Consider the following 20,980-nt stretch of genomic DNA (forward strand, 5'->3'; position numbering starts at 1 on the left):
TCCAGGAGCTCTCCCCTTGAATTTTGAGCAAAATATTGAAAATTCTTTTAAAATTAAATAAAAATAAGCTGCCCCAACTTAGATTCTTCCTGAGGGCTGGGAGAGAGGAATTCATGAGGGACAGATCTGGGATGAATCAATCCCAAGCCACAAAATGTTGATTTTCCAGCTTATAAATCCCTCATAAATAAAATTTTTTTAACAAAGCTTCCTTGCTGCTTTTCCCACACGGCTGAAATGAGGAATACCCAAAAATAAATCGATTTTTTGCTGGAATTTTTTTGCCTTAAATCCCTCAGGATTGCTGGCAATGCTCCAAGTGCAGGAAATTCAACTCCCCGGGGAAAAGGTACTGCTTCCGCTGCTGGGCCCTGCGCAAGGACTGGTACAGGGACTGCCCCAAACTGCCCCATTCCCTGTCCCTTTCCAACATCAACTCCATGGAAAAGCAGGAGCAGGATGAAGGGATGGACGTCCCAGACTGCAGGAGGACGATCTCAGCCCCGGCTGGCCAACCCAAACACGTTTTCTTGGGAGAAACCAAACCCCACGTGGATCCGGGCGGCTCCATGGAGGGGAAAAATCGAGATTTTGGCAAGCTGAAGAAAGAGGAGGAGGAGGAGGAGGTGGAATCTTTGGAGAGCATCAAAACCCTGCTGAATCCCTGCTTCCTGTGCCAGCACAGGCCTCGGGATGGGAACATTGTCCACGGAAGGACTGCTCACCTGGTGGCCTGCTTCAGGTGTGCCAGGATGCTGAAGAAGAAGAGATCGCCCTGTCCCGTGTGCAGGAAGGAGATCAAGATGGTCATCAGGATCTTCATGGGGTAGGGCCCCGAAAGTAACCCCAAAATCTGGAATTTTTGCACTCAAATCCCAATTTCAGTGTGTGCAGAAAGGAGATCAAGATGGTCATCAGGATCTTCTTAAAATAACCCCAAAATCTGGATTTTTGCACTCAAATCCCAATTTCAATGTGTGCAGAAAGGAGATCACGATGGTCATCAGGATCTTCATGGGGTAAGGAGGATTTCTGCCCCTAAAGTAACCCCAAAATCTGGAATTTTTGCACTCAAATCCCAGTTTCAGTGTGTGCAGAGAGATCAGGATGGCTATCAGGATCTTCATAAAATAACCCCAAAATTTGGATTTTTGCACTCAAATCACAATTTTGGTGAAAGGAGATCACGATGGCCATCAGGATCTTCATGGCCTAGCAGGACCTTCTAGTATTAAAATAACCCCAAAAGTAGATTTTTTTTGCACAAAAACCCCAATTCCAGAGTTTGGTCTGCAGGATCAAGATGGCCATTGGGATCTTTATGGGACAGCAGGACCTTGTGCACCTAAAATAACCCCAAAATTTGGATTTTTGCACTCAAACCCCGATTCCAGCGCTCAGCCAGTGAAACCAAAGAGTTTACCAAGATTTAATCCCACCAAGAATCCTCTGCAGGATCCGCTTTTCCATGGAATTCACCTCGAGATCAAAACCACACCTTGGAAATTTTTCCCAATTTCCCATTGGGATTCTTTCTCCTGACCAAGAACAGCAGATTTGGGAAAAAAAGTGAAACCTTTGGAATGTTTGGGTTTTTTTTTTTTTCCCCATAAATCCCGATTTGTGCAATTCCTTTGGAACTGAGAGTTAAAAACAGAAATCAATATTTATGGTGGGTGGCCAGGGGATTTGTTTTGGAGAGAAGAACTTTATTCCTAATTTTTTTTTATTGTTTAAGGTCGGCAGGTTGAAGAATTCCTTGCTTGCAGACGGGAAATAAATCTATGTTTATAATCCTCTCAGGTCACAAATGAGATGTAATAATAATAATAATACTAATAATAATAATGTTATATTTTTCTTTTTGGGCTCCTTAATTTCTATTTCTTCTCTTTTTTTTTTGTGTATTTAAATCTATTCTGAGTCACCTTTGTCCAGCAGGATTCAATTCCAGCAGCTTGAAAACTGGCTTAAAAATTAAAGACATTTTTTTGAGGGATAAAATAATTCCTTTAAAGCCCCATTTGCACCCTTTCCAGGCAGATTTTTCCCTCTTTCCAAGCAATTTTTTCCCATTTCCAGGCAGATTTTTCCCCCTTTCCAGGCAAAATTTTTCCCTTTTTTCAGGCAGATGTTTCCCCTTTTCAAATACATTTCTTTTCCTCTTTCCAGGCAGATTTTTCTCTCTTTCCAGACAGATTTTTTCCCCCTTTCCAGGCAGACTTTTCCCCCTTTTTAGGAAATTTTTCCCCCTTTCCAGGCAGATTTTTCCCCCTTTCCAAGCAATTTTTTCCCTCTTTCCAGGCAGACTTTTCCCCCTTTTTAGGAAATTTTTCCCCCTTTCCAGGCAGATTTTTCCCCCTTTTTAGGAAATTTTTTCCCATTTCCAGGCAGATTTTTTTCCCATTTCCAGGCAAAATTTTTCCCTCTTTTCAGGCAGATTTTTCCACTTTTCAAATACATTTTTTTCCTCTTTCCAGACAGATTTTTCTCCTCCTTTCCAGGCAGACTTTTCCCCCTTTTTAGGAAATTTTTCCCCCTTTCCAGGCAGACTTTTCCCCCTTTTTAGGATTTTTTTTCCCTCTTTCCAGGCAGACTTTTCCCCCTTTTTAGGAATTTTTTTCCCCCTTTCCAGGCAGACTTTTCCCCTTTTCAAATACATTTCTTTTCCTCTTTCCAGACAGATTTTTCTCCTCCTTTCCAGGCAGATTTTTTCCCCCTTTCCAGGCAGATTTTTCCCTCTTTCCAAGCAATTTTTTCCCATTTCCAGGCAAAATTTTTCCCCCAAATCCCAGTGATGCCCCCTGGACCCCTCCAAGTGCATCTCAACATTCCCAGGTTTTGTTCCTTCTTCTTCCTCCCCTCTTTTCTTCCTGTTTTTTTTTTTTTCTTTTTTTTTTTTTTTCCTGGTTTTCCCTTTATCCACAAAAATTTCGGGATCCTGTGGGATCCAGGATCCATCCAGCCCCACAGGGAAGTGTCACCATCACCATTTCCCATTCTTCTATCCCAAATCCTCCCTTCCTTCCTTCTTCCCCCCAGTGACAGAGCAGGGGGTCACACTTGGTTTGATGATCCCAACACTCCAAAAAACCCAAAAAATAACCCCAAACCCCACACAGATCCCAAAGAAAAAAAAAAAACCTCTTTTTTTTGGTTTTTTTTAGGTTTTTCTTTGTATTTCCAAAGCAGGGACTGTCCAGCGAGGGAGGTGACATTGGGGTTGCTTTGTTTGACGATCCCAAGGCTCCAAAAAAACCCCAATAAAGAAACCCCAGACCCCCACACGGATCCCAAAGGAAGAAATCTCTTTTTTTTAAGGGGTTTTTAGGGTTTTTCTGTATTTCCAAAGCAGGGACTGTCCAGCGAGGGAGGTGACACCTCTGGTGTTGGGGGGACGCAGGTTTGGGGTTCCTTTTATGGCTCTTCACCCACTCGGGGCATCGTCCCCACAGCGTCCTCCATTCCCTCCCATCTTCCCAGCAGGGTTTTTTTGGGATCCACTTCCAAATCCAGCACCACCAGAGGCTCCTCTCCCATGGCTCCTGAGGCTCCTCAAGGTCACGTCCACAAAATCCAATTTTTTTTTCCCCAGCATCTGTCTTTTTGGTAAAAAACCCTTTTTCCCCCCTCTCCCCACCCACCCCAAAACCCCACAGAACCCCCCCAAAACCCAAAATCCATCCTCCCCTCAGCACTCCAGGGGCTCCGCCTGCACCTCCACGGCCAGGAGGTGTCCCTTGGGCTGCACGGGATAAACCACGCGCACGGGATAAACCACGCGCACGGGATAAACCACACCCACGGGCTGCACGGGATAAACCACACCCATGGGCTGCACGGGATAAACCACGCGCACGGCGCCGCCGAGCGATTCCCGCCGCCATCCGCCGCTCACCGCCAGCGCCAGCAGCAGCAGGCACAGCAGCAGCGCCGTCACCAGCGTCCCCCGTGCCCACGGCGTGCCCTGCCCGGCCTCTTTAGTCCTGGCGCTCACGCAGGCCACCCTGAGCGGCGATGCCAGCAAGGCCACGCGCAGACACGCGCGGTACTCGGTGTCGGGCCGCAGCCGGGTGATGTTGAAGCCGTGGGTGCCCGCCGGGATCCGCGCCGAGCCCAGCGCCGCGCCCGGCGCCGAGCTGGCCCACGTGAGGTTGGAGGAGACGGCGTTGAGGCACGGCCGCCAGGCCAGCAGGACGTGGTGGGCTTGGACATCCACCACCAGCAGCTGCAGCTCGGCCTGGCCCAGCGGGAAGGAGCGGTTGACCAGCAGGCGGACGCCGCGGGTGTCGGCGCCCAGCAGGTTGTGAGCCACGCACGTGTAGAGCCCGGCCTCGCCCGCCGCGACGCCGCGGATCTCCAGCGTGCCCTCCGCGTGCACCTTGAACTTCCCGTGGTCCCCGGGCGGCAGCAGCTTCACCCCGGCCGGCGTCACCCAATAAATCTCCGGCTCCGGCTCCGCCAGCGCCCGGCAGTGCAGGGCCACGTTGTCGCCCACGCGGGCGTCCAGGCGCGCCGGGAGGCTGCGGGCGGAGATGAGCGGCAGGCACTGCTCCGTCATCTCCCGGAAGGGCACGTCGCGGATGTGGCGGCGCTGCAGGTCGGGGGGCTCGGCGCACAGCGTGGACTGCGGCTCGATGAAGCGCACGCGGGGCCGGGTGCTGTTGACCCAGCGGATGACGCAGTCGCAGCGCAGCGGGTTGCCGTGGATGCTGATCTCCTGCAGGTTGGGCAGCGACTCCACCGTCTGCCGGTGCAAGGCACTTAGGGCGTTGTTGTTGAGCATCAGCGTCTCCAGCTGCGGAAGGTGCTGGAAGGCCTTGGGGTGGATGAAGGACAGCTTGGGGTTGTTGGTGACGTCCAGCTTGGTCAGCTCGGGGAGGTTGATGAGGGCGAACTGGTCGATGGACACCAGCTCGTCCATGTTGTTGAGGCCCAGCTCCTTGAGGTGCAGCATGTTGGTGAAGTCGCTCTGCTTGACCCTCTGCAGCGGGTTCTTGTTCAGATCCAGGAATTTCAGGCCGGGCACCTGCTGCAGGGCCCTCTTGGGGACATCTGCCAGCTTGTTGTCGTAGAAGGACAGGCTCTCCAGGCTCCTCAGCCCTTCCAGGGCGTAATCCGAGATCTCCCGCAGCTGCATCCCGGCCAGCACCAAACTCCTCAGGTTGCCCAGGGGCCGGAAATTCATGTCCAGGATGGCGTCCACCTTGTTCCCCCCGACCATGAGGATCTCCAGGCTGGGCAGCATCTGGAACCAGCGGCCGTCCAGCGTCCTCAGCAGGTTGGAGTTGAGGTGCAGCCGCAGGAGGCTGCCCAGGCCGGCGAAGGCGCGGGGGGCGATGCTGCGGAGCCGGTTGTGGTTCAGGTAGAGCTCCTGAAGGTTCCCCAAGCCCGGGAAGCTGCTGTCGGGCAGATGAGAGAGCTGATTCTCCTCCAGGTGCAGGCTGAGCAGCTGGGGCATGTTCCTGAGCCCGAAATCCCAGACGTCAGAGAAGCTGTTCTGCGACAGATCCAGCTCGGACAGGTTCCGCAGGTAGCCCAGCTCGCCCTGCTCCAGCCTGGCGATGTTGTTGCTCTGCAGCAGCAGGGTCTGCGTGCCCTCGGGCAGCTCGGCGGGCACCGAGGTGATGAAGAGGTCGTTGCAATCCACCGTGGCCGCCTCGCGGTAGGCGGAGCGGGGCGTGTACCAGGGCCGGATCTGGCACACGCAGCGCGGTGGGCACGCCACCCGCCAGGGCACCGTGGGCATGGCGCTGGCGGCCAACGCGCACAGCAGGAGGAGGAGGAGGAGGAGGCAGCTGGGCTGGAGGCCTCTCATTTTGGGCGGCCGAAGGTCACAGGGAGCATCCAGAGCTGGCCACGGGGAGGTGACAGCGGTGACAGCGAGGTGGGGACGGCGCCCGTCGGGGGAGATGCTCCATGCGAGCCCCTGGAAGGGTCGGGCCCTGCCTGGCGCCCCCGGAATGGGAGCTCAGAGTGCTGTGGGCGCCTCAGTCAGAGCTGAGCCTCCTCTTCCTCCCCAAAGGAGCTGCTCCTGTGCTTGGCTGCATCTTCCAGGCTTCTCCTCGAAGTCATTCCTGGGAAAACAGCAGAGTTGGGTTAGAGGAGGGTTTGGTCTCATGGGGAACAAAGGGCAGGGACAAGGGACAGGTTGGGGAGGTGAAAACCTGAGGATGGCACCCCCAGGAGCCCCAGTGCCCTCAAAACTGCACAGCAAATCCATGAATTCCGTTTTGTATCCATAGCACTCACTGTGCCCTCCCATCCCAGAGAATCTCCGTGGAATTATCCCATGGAATCTTCCCAAATCAAATCCATGAATTCCATTTTGTATCCACAGCACTCACTGTGCCCTCCCATCCCACAGGATCTGGGTGGAATTATCCCATGGAATCTGCCCAGGACCCTCCAAACAAATCCATGAATTCCACTTAATATCCATGATTGAACTGTGTCCTTCCATCCCAGAGAATCTCCGTGGAATTATCCCATAGAATCTTCCCAAATCAAATCCATGAATTCCATTTTATATCCATAGCACTCACTGTGCCCTCCCATCCCAGAGAATCTGGGTGGAATTATCCCATGGAATCTGCCCAGGACCCTCCAAACAAATCCATGAATTCTGCTTTATATCCATGATTGAACTGTGTCCTTCCATCCCAGAGAATCTGGGTGGAATTATTGCACAGGATCTGCCCAGGATCCCTGAATCAAATCCATGAATTCCATTTTACATCCATGGCATTTTCTGTGCCCTCCCATCCCAGAGAATCTGGTAGAATTATCCCATGGAATCTGCTCAGGACCCTCCAAACAAATCCATGAATTCCGCTTAATATCCATGATTGAACTGTGTCCTCCCATCCCAGAGAATCTCCGTGGAATTATCCCATAGAATCTTCCCAAATCAAATCCATGAATTCCATTTTATATCCATGGCATTTTCTGTGCCCTCTCATCCCAGAGAATCTGGGTGGAATTATCCCATGGAATCTTCCCAAATCAAATTCATGAATTCCATTTTGTATCCATGGCACTCACTGTGCCCTCCCATCCCACAGGATCTGGGTGGAATTATCCCATGGAATCTTCCCAGGATCCCCGAATCAAATCCATGAATTCCATTTTATATCCATGGCATTTTCTGTGCCCTCCCATCCCAGAGAATCTGGGTGGAATTATCCCATGGAATCTGCCCAGGACCCTCCAAACAAATCCATGAATTCTGCTTTATATCCATGGCATTTTCTGTGCCCTCTCATCCCAGAAAATCTGGGTGGAATTATCCCATGGAATCTTCCCAAATCAAATCCATGAATTCCATTTTGTATCCATAGCACTCACTGTGCCCTCCCATCCCAGAGAATCTACATGGAATTATCGCACAGGATCTTCCCAGGACCCTCCAAACAAATCCATGAATTCCACTTAATATCCGTGATTGAACTGTGTCCTCCCATCCCAGAGAATCTCCGTGGAATTATCCCATAGAATCTTCCCAAATCAAATCCAAGAATTCCGTTTTGTATCCATAGCACTCACTGTGCCCTCTCATCCCAGAAAATCTGGGTGGAATTATCCCATGGAATCTTCCCAGGACCCTCCAAACAAATCCATTAATTCCGCTTAATATCCGTGATTGAACTGTGTCCTTCCATCCCAGAGGATTTGGGTGGAATTATCCCATGGAATCTTCCCAAATCAAATCCATGAATTCCATTTTATGTCCATGGCATTTTCTGTGCCCTCTCATCCCAGAGAATCTGGGTGGAATTATCCCATGGAATCTTCCCAAATCAAATCCATGAATTCCATTTTATATCCATGGCATTTTCTGTGCCCTCTCATCCCAGAAAATCTGGGTGGAATTATCCCATGGAATCTGCTCAGGACCCCCCTGGATCTGTGGCTGAGCAGAGCCAGCGCTGCAAGAGTTGGGAATAATTTTCCATGGGAATAATTGGAAAAAAAATGGGAATAATCCTCCTGCGGGCTTTTCTCCCTGCTCCAAATCCCCCATGCAGGAGCTCCAGCCCCATTTGGAGCCTTCCAATGGGATATTCCTTAGGGAAAAACATCCCCCAAACATCAGGAATGGATCTGTGGCTGAGCAGAGCCATCGCTGCAAGAGCTGGGAATAATTTTCCATGAGAATAATTGAAAAAAATGGGAATAATCCTCCTGCGGGCTTTTCTCCCTGCTCCAAATCCCCCATGCAGGAGCTCCAGCCCCATTTGGAGCCTTCCAATGGGATATTCCTTAGGGAAAAACATCCCCCAAACATCAGGAATGCTCTGGGGGATCTGGGATAGCTTTGATTCCATTCTTTCCTCCAGCTCTCCCACCCCACGCCGACCCCAATCCAACCTTTTCTTCCCTTAAAATCCTCTCACCCAGCAGGGGAAAAAAACAACAAAAAAAACCATTAAAAGAGTGGGAAAAAGCGAAGTTTCAGTTTTATCCCTGCCGTGCTCTCCCTGCAAAGGGCTCCTTTAGAGCCGAGTTTATTCCATTTATTCCACATCAGCTCCTCCCGGATCGATCCCTGCTCTTTTCCCTCCTTCCCCGCTGCTTTTCCAGCAGCTCCTGCAGAACCAGCATGAAAGGGAAGGACGGATCCATCGATTCCCGCTTCCCTCTGATGGATCCACGCCTTTCCTTTTAAGTGCTCCGGCCTTTGCGGGTCTGTAAAAGTCGAATATCCCTCCAATCTTTTCTCCGTAAAAAAAAAAATAAATTTACGAATGGATTTGGAGGAGTTTTATTTGTTTTCTTTGAGGTGTGAGGGAAACGCTGGAGAAGGCACCTGGTTTTCCAGGGAAAACCTCCCCAGCTCCGCTGGTTTTGCCCATAATTGGATTTTATTCCAATAAATAAATTGGAATAAATTTATTCCAATAAATTTATTAAATTTATTTAATTTATTAAATTTATTAAATTTATTTATTCCGATAAATTTATTTATTAAATTTTTTTCTCCCTGCCCTCCGGGGCAGGGAGAAATCTTTGATATGAGATAATCCAGGGGTTTGTGCGAGTCACGGGATGGGAACTTGTGGAAAAATTTGGGATTTGGGGACCAAAATTCATGGAAAGGAACAAACTGGGAGAAAAGGAAGAGCTTTAGCAGCGAGTGATCGCTGCTGAGGGGGAAAATCCTGGGAAAGGCGCCTGGTTCCAACCCTGGTTTTCCAGGGAAAACCTCCCCAGCTCCGCTGGTTTTGCCCATAATTGGATTTTATCCCGGTTTTCCCAACACGGGGCAGGGAGAAATCTTTGATATGAGATAATCCAGGAGTTTGTGTGAGTCACGGGATGAGAACTTGTGGAAAAATTTGGGATTTGGGAAAAGTTGGGGACCAAAATTCATGGAAAAGAACAAACTGGGAGAAAAGGAAGAGCTTTAGCAGCGAGTGATCCCTGCTGAGGGGGGAAAATCCTGGGAAAGGCGCCTGGTTCCAACCCTGGTTTTCCAGGGAAAACCTCCCCAGCTCCGCTGGTTGCATCCATAATTGGATTTTATCCCATTTTTCCCAACACGGGGCAGGGAGAAATCTTTGATATGAGATAATCCAGGGGTTATCCCATCCCAAGGGAGCTTGGGAGATGCTCAGGTCCCTGGGCTGGGGGGGGTCCCTTCTCCAAAATTCCGCTTTTGGAGTTTGGCCTTTCCAAAAGTTCATAAATCCCCAGGGATTTTCAGACAAGAAGCCCCAAATCCATGATTTTCAACCAGGAAGCCTCAAATCCATGATTTTCAGCCCAGAATCCTCAAATCCATGATTTTCAACCAGGAAGCCTCAAATCCATGATTTTCAACCAGGAAGATTTTCCTGATTTTCAACCCAGAAGCTTCAAATCCATGATTTTCAACCAGGAAGCCTCAAATCCATGATTTTTAGACAAGAAGCCTCAATTTCATTATTTTTAGACAAGAAGCCTCAAATCCATGCTTTTCAGCCAGGAAGTCTCAAATCCATAATTTTCAACCAGGAAGCCTCAAATCCATGATTTCCAGCCAGGAAGATTTTCCTGATTTTCAACCCAGAAGCTTCAAATCCATGATTTTCAACCAGAAAGACTCAAATCCATGATTTTTAGACAAGAAGCCTCAAATCCATGATTTTCAACCAGAAAGCCTCAAATCCATTATTTTCAAACAAGAAACCTCAAAACTATGATTTTCAGACAAGCCTCAAATCCATGATTTTCAACTAGAAAGCCTCAAATCCATGATTTTCAACCAGAAAGCCTCAAATCCATGATTTTCAGACAAGAAGCCTCAAATCCATTATTTTCAAACAAGAAACCTCAAATCCATGATTTTCAGACAAGCCTCAAATCCATGATTTTCAACTAGAAAGCCTCAAATCCATGATTTTCAGCCAGGAAGCCTCAAATCCATAATTTTCAGACAAGAAGCCTCAAATCCATGATTTTCAACCAGAAAGCCTCAAATCCATGATTTTCAACCAGGAAGCCTCAAATCCATGATTTTCAGACAAGAAACCTCAAAACTATGATTTTCAGACAAGCCTCAAATCCATGATTTTCAACCAGGAAGATTTTCCTGATTTTCAACCCAGAAGCTTCAAATCCATGATTTTCAACCAGAAAGCCTCAAATCCATGATTTTTAGACAAGAAGCCTCAAATCCATGATTTTCATCCAGAAAGCCTCAAATCCATGATTTTCAGCCCCGGGACAACCTCATTTTATCCCTGATCCTCAGGCCACGGTGTTAACCTGGATCATTTGGAATTGCCCAAATTCCATGGGGGGAAAAATCCGGCTTAGCCCTGCCCCTGGAGAAATCCGGGGCTGTGGAGATGGAATTTCGGCTGGATTGTCCTTCCCTGTGGAAAATCCCGGTTTTTCTCCCCTCCTGAGCCGCGTTGGCTGCAGCTCTCTGCGTTTTTGGGAGCAGCTCCAGCTTCCGGCTGTTCCTGCGGATCCCCGCTCCCAAATCCCACATTTCCCACAGCAAATAACATTTCAGGAAGAAAGGAGGTGGGGAAAAGAGGAAAAAGGTGATTTTTGGGTATTTATCACCCTGACACCTCTTTTTTTTTTTGTGATTTGCGGAGACTTATCTCGTATTTCCTCCCACACAGAATTCCATGGAATTTCCCCATCCAGCCCCTTCCTATCCAGGCAGGGAGGTCACAGGTGCATTCCCAGAATATCCCAAATATTCCCCTCCTGCCCCAGGCCCTTCCCGGCTGTTTCTGTCTGGATTTTCCTGAGCCATCCCCTGGATCTCCTTCCCGAGGGATAATTTAGAGCCCTTCAGCCTCTGGGAGCCGTCGCTGAGGGTTCCAGGGAAAGCTTCCAAGTGGAATTGGCTTCCGGATTTTGGGGAATTCTGTGATCAGCGCTGCTCCAATCCCTGCACTGGGAACTGTGGGAGCTGGAGCCCCAGCTTTGCTCCAATCCCATCCCACCTGGATCCCATTCCCCATCCCATGGATCCATTCCCATTCCATCTCCATCCATGGATCCCATCCTCCATTCCCATCCATCATGGATCCATCCCATCCCATGGATCCCATCCCCATCCCATGGATCCATCCCATCCCATGGATCCATCCCATCCCATGGATCCATCCCATCCCATGGATCCCATCCATCCCATGGATCCCATTCCCATCCCATCCCATGGATCCCATCCATCCATGGATCCCATCCCATCCCATGGATCCATCCCATGGATCCCATCCCATCCCATGGATCCCATCCATCCATGGATCCCATTCCATCCATCCCATCCCATCCCATCCCATCCATGGATCCCATTCCATCCCATGGACCATTCATTCATGGATCCATCCATGGATCCCATCCCATCCGCCCATCCCATGGATCCCATCCATCCCATGGATCCCATTGCATTCCATCCCATCCCATCCCATCCCATCCCATCCATCCCATCCCATCCATCCCATCCCATCCCATCCCATCCCATCCCATCCCATCCCATGGATCCCATCCCATGGATCCCATCCCATGGATCCCATCCCATCCCATCCCATCCCATCCATGGATCCATCCCATCCGCCCCATCCCATGGATCCATCCATGGATCCCATCCCATGGATCCCATCCCATGGATCCCATCCCATCCATCCCATCCCATCCCATCCCATCCCATCCCATCCATCCCATGGATCCCATCCCATCCCATGGATCCCATCCCATGGATCCCATGGATCCCATGGATCCCATCCCATCCCATCCCATCCCATCCCATCCCATCCCATCCCATCCCATGGATCCCATCCCATTCCCTAAAGGAGCTGTGGGATTTTGCCAGGATCAGGCCGGGTTTTTCCATCCCGTGGGTGCAGTGGGAATGCTCAGGATCCGCTGGAAAATCCCTCTGTGGGAGCCCAGGGAAGGGCTCAGCCCCCCCCCCAGAATTCCATAAATTTGGAATTTTGGAGCGCTGCTCCAAGCAGGGCACAGCTGTGTCATTCCCTGTGACCTTCCCAGCGGATGGGGAGCGATCGATAATTAATTAATTCCTCATTAACGCCGCCTCGTTTGCAGAGCAGCTCCCCCCAAACCTCCCCCTTTTCCCTTCCCCCTCCAAGGACAGGAATGTCTGGGAATGTCAAAGGATTTGAGCTCCAGGGAATGTCAAAGGGTTTGAGTTCCAGGGAATGTCAAAGGGTTTGAGCTCTAGGGAATGTCAAAGGGTTTGAGTTCCTGGGAATGCCAAAGGATTTGAATTCCTGGAATGTCAAAGGTTTGAATTCCTGGAATGCAAGATTTGAATTCCTGGAATCCAAAGGGTATGAATTCCAGGAATGCAAAGGATTTGAATTCCTGGAATGTCAAAGGTTTGAGCTCCAGGAATGTCAAAGGGTTTGAATTCCTGGGAATGTCAAAGGGTTTGAGCTCTAGGGAATGTCAAAGGGTTTGAGTTCCTGGGAATGTCAGACTCTGGAATTCCACAACGATTCTGAAATTCCATCAGGACTCTGGAATTCCACAAGGATTCTAGAATTCCACTAGGACTCTGGAATTTTTATCAGGATTCTGGAATTCCATCAGGACTCTGGAATTCCATCAGGACTCTGGAATTTTTATCAGGATTCTGGAATTCCCTCAGGACTCTGGAATTCCACAAGGATTCTGGAATTCCATCAGGACTTTGGAATTCCACAAGGACTCTGGAATTCTTATCAGGATTCTGGAATTCCACAAAGACTCTGGAATTCCACTAGGACTCTGGAATTTTTATCAGGATTCTGGAATTCCCTCAGGACTCTGGAATTCCACAAGGACTCTGGAATTCCATCAGGATTCTGGAATTCCACAAGGACTCTGGAATTCCATCAGGATTCTGGAATTCCACAAGGATTCTAGAGTTGCACAAAGACTCTGGAATTCCACAAAGACTCTGGAATTCCACAAGGATTCTAGAATTCCACTAGGACTCTGGAATTCCACAAAGACTCTGGAATTCCATCAGGGTTTGAAATTCCACAAAGACTCTGGAATTCCACAAGGATTCTAGAATTCCACGAGGACTCTGGAATTCCATCAGACTCTGGAATTCCACAAGGATTCTGGAATTCCAGCAGGACTCTGGAATTCCACAAAGACTCTGGAATTCCACAAGGATTCTAGAATTCCATCAGGACTCTGGAATTCCACAAGGACTCTGGAATTCCACAACGACACGAGGTCCTGCTGCCAGGGGACAACCCAAGGTGCCCCAGCTCCCAATTCCCAACAAATTCCAAGTCTGGAATCGCTGCAGGTCGGGGCGGAAAGGAGGGGGAACTCCAGCAGTAAAAAAAAAAAAAAAAAAACCGGGAAAAGATCAAATCCAGGCTTTTCCAGCGGATCCAGCCCCGCCAAGGAAAGGGAACAACCCCCAGCATCCCCGGGAGAAGCCGCGGATGCCAAGGAGTCATCAGGAATCCTAAGGAAAACCTCCGGTTGCCATGGCAACTGGCAGGCGCGGCTGCGGGGCCGCGGAGCGGATCCGTGGGATGGAGGCGAATCCCCCTGGAAAGGCTCGGGGAGCCGGGAATGGATGGAGCCGCGCTGCTTTTATGGAATTTCGGGGGCTGAGCCGCTCCCGGCGCTCCCTCCCCGAGAGGGATTTTCCAGCGGGATGTGGATGCTGCGCCCACCGGGTGGAAAATCCCGCCCTGATTCCCGGTAAATTCCGTTTCCAGCTTATCTGGGATGAAATCGTCCCGCTGAGAGCTGGGAGAGGAGGGAAAAGGGGATTTATCCATGGAGGAAAAACTGGGATGAGCTCAAACACCGCTGGAGCTGGAATGGCTCTGGAGCAGGAAGGAAAAGATTTGGAGAGCCAAGGAACATCCCAGCTGCTCATCCCCCTCATTCCCATGGAAAAATCCCTCCGTTTCCAGGGATTCTGCAGCAGGAAATGGGAAAACCTGGAAAATGCAGCAGGAAAAGCTGATCCCTGTCCCAACAGACCTCGAGGGCTGCTGATGGAACCAAATCCATCTCCCAAAACCATTTCCCAAATCCATCTCCCAAATCCATTTCCAAATCCATTTCCAAAACCCATTTCCCAAATCCATCTCCCAAATCCATTCCCCAAATCCATCTCCCAAATCCATCTCCAAACCCATTTCCCAAATCCATCTCCCAAATCCATTCCCCAAATCCATCTCCCAAATCCATCTCCCAAATCCATTCCCAAACCCATTTCCCAAATCCATTTCCCAAATCCATCTCCAAATCCATTTCCCAAGTTCCATGTCCCAAATCCGTTTCCCAACACGAGTGTGGGCACAGCAGGAGAAATTCCCGCTCTCCCATCTTTTCAGCTTTTTGGGAATTCCAGGAAAATTGGGAAAATCCATGGCCAAGCCAGGGAGAACAACCCTGCCCAAGAGGATTTTACTGGGAAAAAAAAGGAGCCAAGGAATTATTAAAGAGCCATAAAAACAGCTGGAAAATGCCCCAGAAATCCCTCTTTTTTTAAAACGAGAATTCCATGGAAAGGGAATTCCAGCGTGGATGGAAATTCAGGGACCTGGAATTCTGAAGGACTGACCCTGGCTGCTTCCAGAGGGATGAATCCCACCAAACTCCAGGAATTCAGGAATGCCGGAGCTCCCCAGAGCCAGGATTGGGACAACCAATCCCGGGAGCTCGTGGGAGTTGGGAAAAGTGACTCAGAAACGGGACCAAGCTCAAAATTTTCCATAGGAATCCAAACATTCCTGGGAAAAACTCCACTCTGCAGCAAATTGGGATCAAAGCTTTCACCCCATTTCCATTTTTTTCTTTTTTTTTTCGGGATTTCAAGGCGAGGGAGAGGCTTGGATGAGGCGTCAAACGCCGCTTGGAGCAGCCAAAATATTCCTTGAAATTTAAGGATCATCCTGGAAAGGTCGACAACCAAACGATGGAAAAGCTTTGGAAAAGCTTCTCATGGCACAAACCAAATTGCATTTTTTCCAAGGATCATAAATTGGAAAAATCCCCCTTTTTTTTCCAGGTAGAATTTATATTTTTAATGCTTTTCCCCCGTTGTTATTCCCAAAGGTCCTGCTGGGAATCAGGGAAGCAAAGCTGCTGCTTTTCCTTCCTAAAAAAGATCTGGAGCTGGCTGCTCTGATCCTTTGGGAAAAGATGGTTGAGATGCAAAACCCCTTTTCCTGCTGATTCCAAATTCCTCATTTAAAATTCCTTATTAAAGCCTCTCTCTTCCCCAAAAAACCCAATTTTTTTCCCAGTCTGGATTCTCCTCATTTCAGCCACCTGGAAGGACAAAGCACCAATCCTCAAATTTCACCTGGGACTGATTATTTTTGTTAGGATCGTTATAAATTCCACTAAAAATTGGATTTTTAACAGAGATTGGGAGGCTCTGGAGCCTGGAGAGGGTCAGGAAAATCCAGGATCATTCCTGGAGGGGAAAACCCGGCCTTAATTCCAAGCAGAGCTGGTGAATAACCCATCCCGAATAATTTATCCCAAATAATTTATTCCCGAATAATTTATGGATCCAGTCTGGGTGAGAGGAGCCCCAGACTTCAGTCCCAATTAAGGCCTTTGTGAATTGTCTGGGAACGGATCCCAATTTTTCCCATTTTTATTTGTTCCCCGGGATCGCGCTCCAAACGGAGCCGCCGCACAATTCCTGCTTTTCCCGAGTGTTTGCAAACAGCTCCCACTGCCAGCATTTGGAAGGGAATCTGTGGGAATTTTCATGGGAATGATCCCCAACAAGTCCTGGCTGGATGGAGAGGGGACAGGTGGTGATTTTCCCAAAAAAAAATCCTAAAATTCAGCTGCTGGATCCGCATTTTCCAAAGCCTTCCATAAATAAATGGATCACCCGGAATGCTGCTGGGAATTCCAGAGGCTGCCTGAGTCCTGGATAAATGGATGCTGGAAGTTGCCAGGTTTATCCAGGTTTATCCCCCGACTCAGGAGCGGCGATCCCGATCCCAAAATTCCACCCCAAATTCCCAGTGCGGGGCTTTATCCACAGGGAACTCCCCTAAATTTCAGGAATTTTGGACTCATCCCATTTTCCTGCTTATCCCGGTGCCCTGGTGGGAAGCAGAAGCTGGGATTGGGATTCTCCTTTCCAAGCTGGGAATTATTCCCTTGGGAATAATCCCATAAAATCATGGGGGAGGGAGAGATCGCAGCCCTCATTCCAGGGGCTGGAACCTTGGGATTTGGAACAGCAGGAACAGCTCCTTCATGTCCTGGAAAAGGGATTTGGGATCAAAAGGGAGGGTGGTGATGAATTTTTGTGTCCTTTTGGGACATCGGGAATGTCATTCCATGGAATCTCCCAGGGAAGGGAAGAGGCGTTAATGAATGACCAGGGTGATCCAGGAGGAAATCTGGGAATGAAGGGGCAGAGCCTCGCGTTTGGGGTGGAATTCCCAACCTCCCCTGCACCGGCTCTGGGCATTCCCAGCATCCCCCCGATCCCTGTCCTAGCCAGGAAATCCAGGATCACATCCCAGAACGGCAGGGAAGTGTTTTTCCAGCTGAAAGCAGGAGTGAGATGATCCCTGGGCTTCAGGAGAAGGAGCCGTGGCTGGGCAGGGCGGCGGGAGTGCTCTGGAATTGAAATCGGAATTCCGCGGGAATCCGAGATTCCATGGGAATGGGAATGGGAACGACTCCTCTGAACCCCCGAGGGGCGATTCCAGCTCAATACCCCCGGTTTTGGGAAAAGGGAATTCCTGCGGCCCCGCTGAGGCTGGATGGGGTCGGGATGGGCTTGGATGGGGTCGGGATGGGCTTGGATTGGGGTCCTGCAGAATTCCCGGCCCTTTTCCCTGTGCCAGAGGGATCCCAAGGGCTCTGCCAGGGCTCTGGGCATGGCTCAGCTCCCGATTTTCCTCTGGGATGAGAGATCCCAACCAAAGGGAAGGGCTGGGAATGGGAAGGGAGATCCCAGCCAAAGGGAAGGATTGGGATTGGGAATGGGAAGAGAGATTTCGGACAAAGGGAAAGGCTGGGAATGGGAAGGGAGATCCCAACCAAAGAAAAAGGTTGGGAATGGGAAGAGAGATCCCAGCTAAAGGGAAGAGTTGGGAATGGGAAGAGATATCCCAGCTAAAAGGAAGAGTGGTGGGTTGGGAAGATTGGGAAGGGAAGAATACCCGCTAAAGAGGGTGGATGGAAGGCCATCTAAATAAAAGGGTTGGGAATGGGAAGGGAGATCCCAGCCAAATAAAAGGGTTGGGAATGGGAAGGGAGATCCCATCTAAATAAAAGGGTTGGGAATGGGAAGGGAGATCCCAGCCAAATAAAAGGGTTGGGAATGGGAAGGGAGATCCCAGCCAAATAAAAGGGTTGGGAATGGGAAGGGAGATCCCAGCCAAATAAAAGGGTTGGGAATGGCCGAGGAGCAGAGCCCTCAGATCCCGATCCTGCTCTGCCACTTCCAGCGGTGCCAGCAGGTGACAAAGCCACTCCTGCTGCCCTCAGAGGGGACACAGAGAGCCGGGAACGCCAGGAAAAGCCTCAGCAGGGCGGGATCGGGATGCTCCGGCACAGCGAGCCAGGGCTGGAGCCGGGAGATGCTGCCCCGTGTCCCTGGAGTGACCTGAGCGACATCCCAGGACAATCCCCAGGACGGGGAATCGCGTCCGGAGCCACCGCAGGCTCGGGGTGAGGGAGGCCGGGATGAGCCATTCCCACCCCGGCTTCTCCAGGGGCTCTGCCCGGGAAAGGCAGGGCTGGGTCCTGGCTCGGCACCAGCGCGGAGGGGACAGGGAGGGGACACGCAGGGGACAGGGAGGGGACACAGGAGAGGACACACAGGGGACACCGGAGGGGACAGAGGTGACACCTGCCCTGGCTCCGGAGCTGCCACAGCCCCGGCACATCCCGGCTGGAGGGAGCGGATCCCGACGGCAGCGCCCACCTGCAGCTCCAGCCACAGCATCCCCGGGAACGCCGCTCCCGGCGGCTCCGGCCCTGCGTGTCCAGGGCTTCTCCCGCTCCTCCAGGGCGCTCCAATCCCTTTCTCCAGGCTCTGGGAGAAACCAGGGCCGGGCTGAGCGCCGGGAGAGGCGAGGGCAGAGCTGGATCAGCCACACACGGAGCGCGGGGTCCCTGCCGGCCCCGAGCCCTTTCCTGGAGCGGCTCCCGGGGATCAACCCGGGGCTCTCCGGGCTGGCTGGGCACGGCCCCGGGCAGGGCTGGGCTGGGCACGGCCCCGGGCAGGGCTGGCACAGGGACCCCGGCAGGGCTGGGCGCTGGCACAGGGACCCCGGCAGGGCTGGGCTGGGCACGGCCCCGGGCAGGGCTGGCACAGGGACCCCGGCAGGGCTGGGCTGGGCACGGCCCCGGGCAGGGCTGGGCTGGCACAGGGACCCCGGCAGGGCTGGGCTGGGCACGGCCCCGGGCAGGGCTGGCACAGGGACCCGGGCAGGGCTGGGCGCTGGCACAGGGACCCGGGCAGGGCTGGCACAGGGACCCCGGCAGGGCTGGGCTGGGACGGCCCGGGCAGGTGGCTGGCACAGGGACCCGGGCAGGGCTGGCACAGGGACCCCGGCAGGGCTGGCACAGGGACCCGGGCACTGCGGGCGGGTGCAGCCGCGGCAGGGAGGGGCAGGGCTGGGCAGCGGGGGAAGGTAAACACGGCGCCGGCACAGAAAGCAGGAAAATGACATTAAAATGACACCAAAATGACACCCAAATGACACCAAAATGACACCAAAATGACTCTTCCCGACGCCTCCTTTGCCATCACCGGCTGTCCCCAGGTGGAGGAGGGCTGGCCAGGAGCCCCAAGGACCGCGTTGTTCCTCTCTTTCACACCCAACGTCCCTCCCGGCACATTTTCCGCGTCGCTCGGGCACCGAGGGGTTAACGCCCGGGAAGCGCCGCTCCCGCCCGGATCGCATCCTGGCAGCATCCCTGGATCCCGGCCCCGCCGGCGGCTCCGTGACCAGCGCATCACCCCCGGCCCCGCCGCCTCACCGCCCGCGCCGGGCCGAGGATCCGCCGGATCCCGGAGGAGTTTCCAGGAGCGGGAATGCAGCTCCCACCCCGCGGTACCTGGGAGCCATCCTTGCCTTCCTCCCGTCCCTTCATCCCCTCCCGGAGCGCCGCTCTCCATCCATTCCCTGGTTATTTTTTTTTTTTTTCCCCCACCCCGTTTATTTCCAAACGCACCATTTCTCCTCAAACCCAGCATCGAGCAGGGAAAGCAAAGCTCTGGAATGGTAAAAAAAACAACCCCGAGCGAGCTGGAGGCGCCGGCTCGCTGCTGCAGAGCGCAGGAGCCCCCCCAAAGTCACCTCGGGCCCCAAAACCCCCAAACCACAGCGGTGGCCCCCAACTCACCCTCCGAGCCTGTCCCCGTCCCCCGGCGCCGCTGTCACCGCCTGCCGCCCCCCGCCACAGCTGCCCGCACATCTGGCAGACAAAAGGCCGGCTGGCTGCGGAGCTGTCACCGCTGGCGGGGTCTGTCCTTGTCGCTGAGGACGGCGACAGGGCCAGCAGGACCCTCCGGCCGCGCTGACCCTCAGGGCTGGAGGCGGCGGGGAGAGCTCCTCACCCTCCGCTCGCCCGGCGCCTTCGCAGCCGCACAGTCCCCGCTCCCCCTCCTCCTCCTCCTCCTCCTCCCTCTCCTCCTTCTCCCCTCCCTCCCCAATCCTCCTCCTCCTCCTCACTCCAGCCTTGTCGCCACGGCGTGCCACCCACCCGAGGCAGCTCCTGCCTTAACCCCTGCGGCTCCGGCCTCTCCCGGGGGATGATGCCGAGGGATGAAGGCTCTCCCGAGGATGCTCAGCCGGCCCTCGGCATCCGCAGCGCTCCCGCTGCGCCACCGCCGCCCCCCTCCCCGCGCACGGGGGTCGCCCAGCTCCGGGGTTTGCGGGGGTGGGTGCGAGGGAAAGGGGACGCTCGGTGGATTTGGGATTTGTGTCCCAGATTTGGGATTTGTGTCCCAAATCTCCTCCTGCCCACCGAGATTTCTCGGCGTTTCCAAAGATGACCCCGCCAGCCCCGTGTCCCTCCTCGAGGGGACAGCGCGGCCACCCCGCGGGTTCCCCGGCTCTGTCCCCAAGCAGGGCGCGCTGCCAAGGGCTCTTTTTCCCCAAAAAGCGATTTTCAGGGAAATCTTAACCTTGGGAAAAAACTGGGGAAAATCTGCATTTTGCCCTTGTCACCCCAGCTGTGTTACCCAGAGGGGTGACACAGCCCCCACCCACCGTGACACGGGGACAAGGACCTGTCACCGGCAGCTGTGGGGCTGGGACAAGGGCAGGATTTGGGGTGCGGGCAGCAGAGCACCCCCAGATTTATTTTTGCATCCCAGAAAAGCCTTTCCCAGCCCCGGGGAGGGACAGAGGGCGCCGGGAGCGGGGAGGTGACAGCGGCCATCGAGTGCCCGTTCCATGCTCGGTTTGGAGAGCGGAGCCGGGGCTTGGGGACGGAGCGGGGCTGGAGAGGGGTTGGGGGCTGGATTAGGGTTGGAACTCGGGGCTGGAATTTG

The 20,980-nt window shown here is 52.6% G+C and overlaps 2 protein-coding genes across 4 annotated transcripts in view; one reads left to right on the top strand and one right to left on the bottom strand.

Annotated features, from left to right (window-relative positions):
- Positions 1–1,874, top strand: part of MDM4 (MDM4 regulator of p53) — a 28,739-nt gene extending 26,865 nt beyond the window's left edge. The window contains exon 11 of one of the 2 annotated variants that reach the window (XM_064733139.1): positions 300–1,871. In XM_064733139.1, coding sequence (XP_064589209.1) covers positions 300–830 — 531 coding nt within the window. In that variant the 3' untranslated portion in view covers positions 831–1,871. Of the gene's footprint in view, positions 1–299 lie in introns of both variants that reach the window. The other variant, XM_064733140.1, reaches the window with a different exon arrangement.
- Positions 1,875–3,624: 1,750 nt separating this feature from the next.
- LRRN2 (leucine rich repeat neuronal 2) lies at positions 3,625–20,286 on the bottom strand. Of its 2 annotated transcripts, none has more exons than XM_064733171.1 (2): positions 20,188–20,286; positions 3,625–6,077 (listed from the first exon to the last, which is right to left on the bottom strand). In XM_064733171.1, the coding sequence occupies exon 2, from the start codon at positions 5,816–5,818 to the stop codon at positions 3,692–3,694; it is 2,127 nt and encodes a 708-aa protein (XP_064589241.1). In that variant the 5' UTR covers positions 5,819–6,077; positions 20,188–20,286; the 3' UTR covers positions 3,625–3,691. The 2 variants fall into 2 exon arrangements, with proteins under 2 accessions (XP_064589241.1, XP_064589240.1); XM_064733170.1 differs by lacking the exon at positions 20,188–20,286 and adding an exon at positions 19,828–20,100.
- Between the last annotated feature and the right edge of the window lie 694 nt (positions 20,287–20,980).

Source organism: Zonotrichia leucophrys, chromosome 26 (genome assembly GCF_028769735.1).
Source record: "Zonotrichia leucophrys gambelii isolate GWCS_2022_RI chromosome 26, RI_Zleu_2.0, whole genome shotgun sequence".
In the NCBI taxonomy this organism is placed as follows: Eukaryota; Metazoa; Chordata; class Aves; order Passeriformes; family Passerellidae; genus Zonotrichia; species Zonotrichia leucophrys.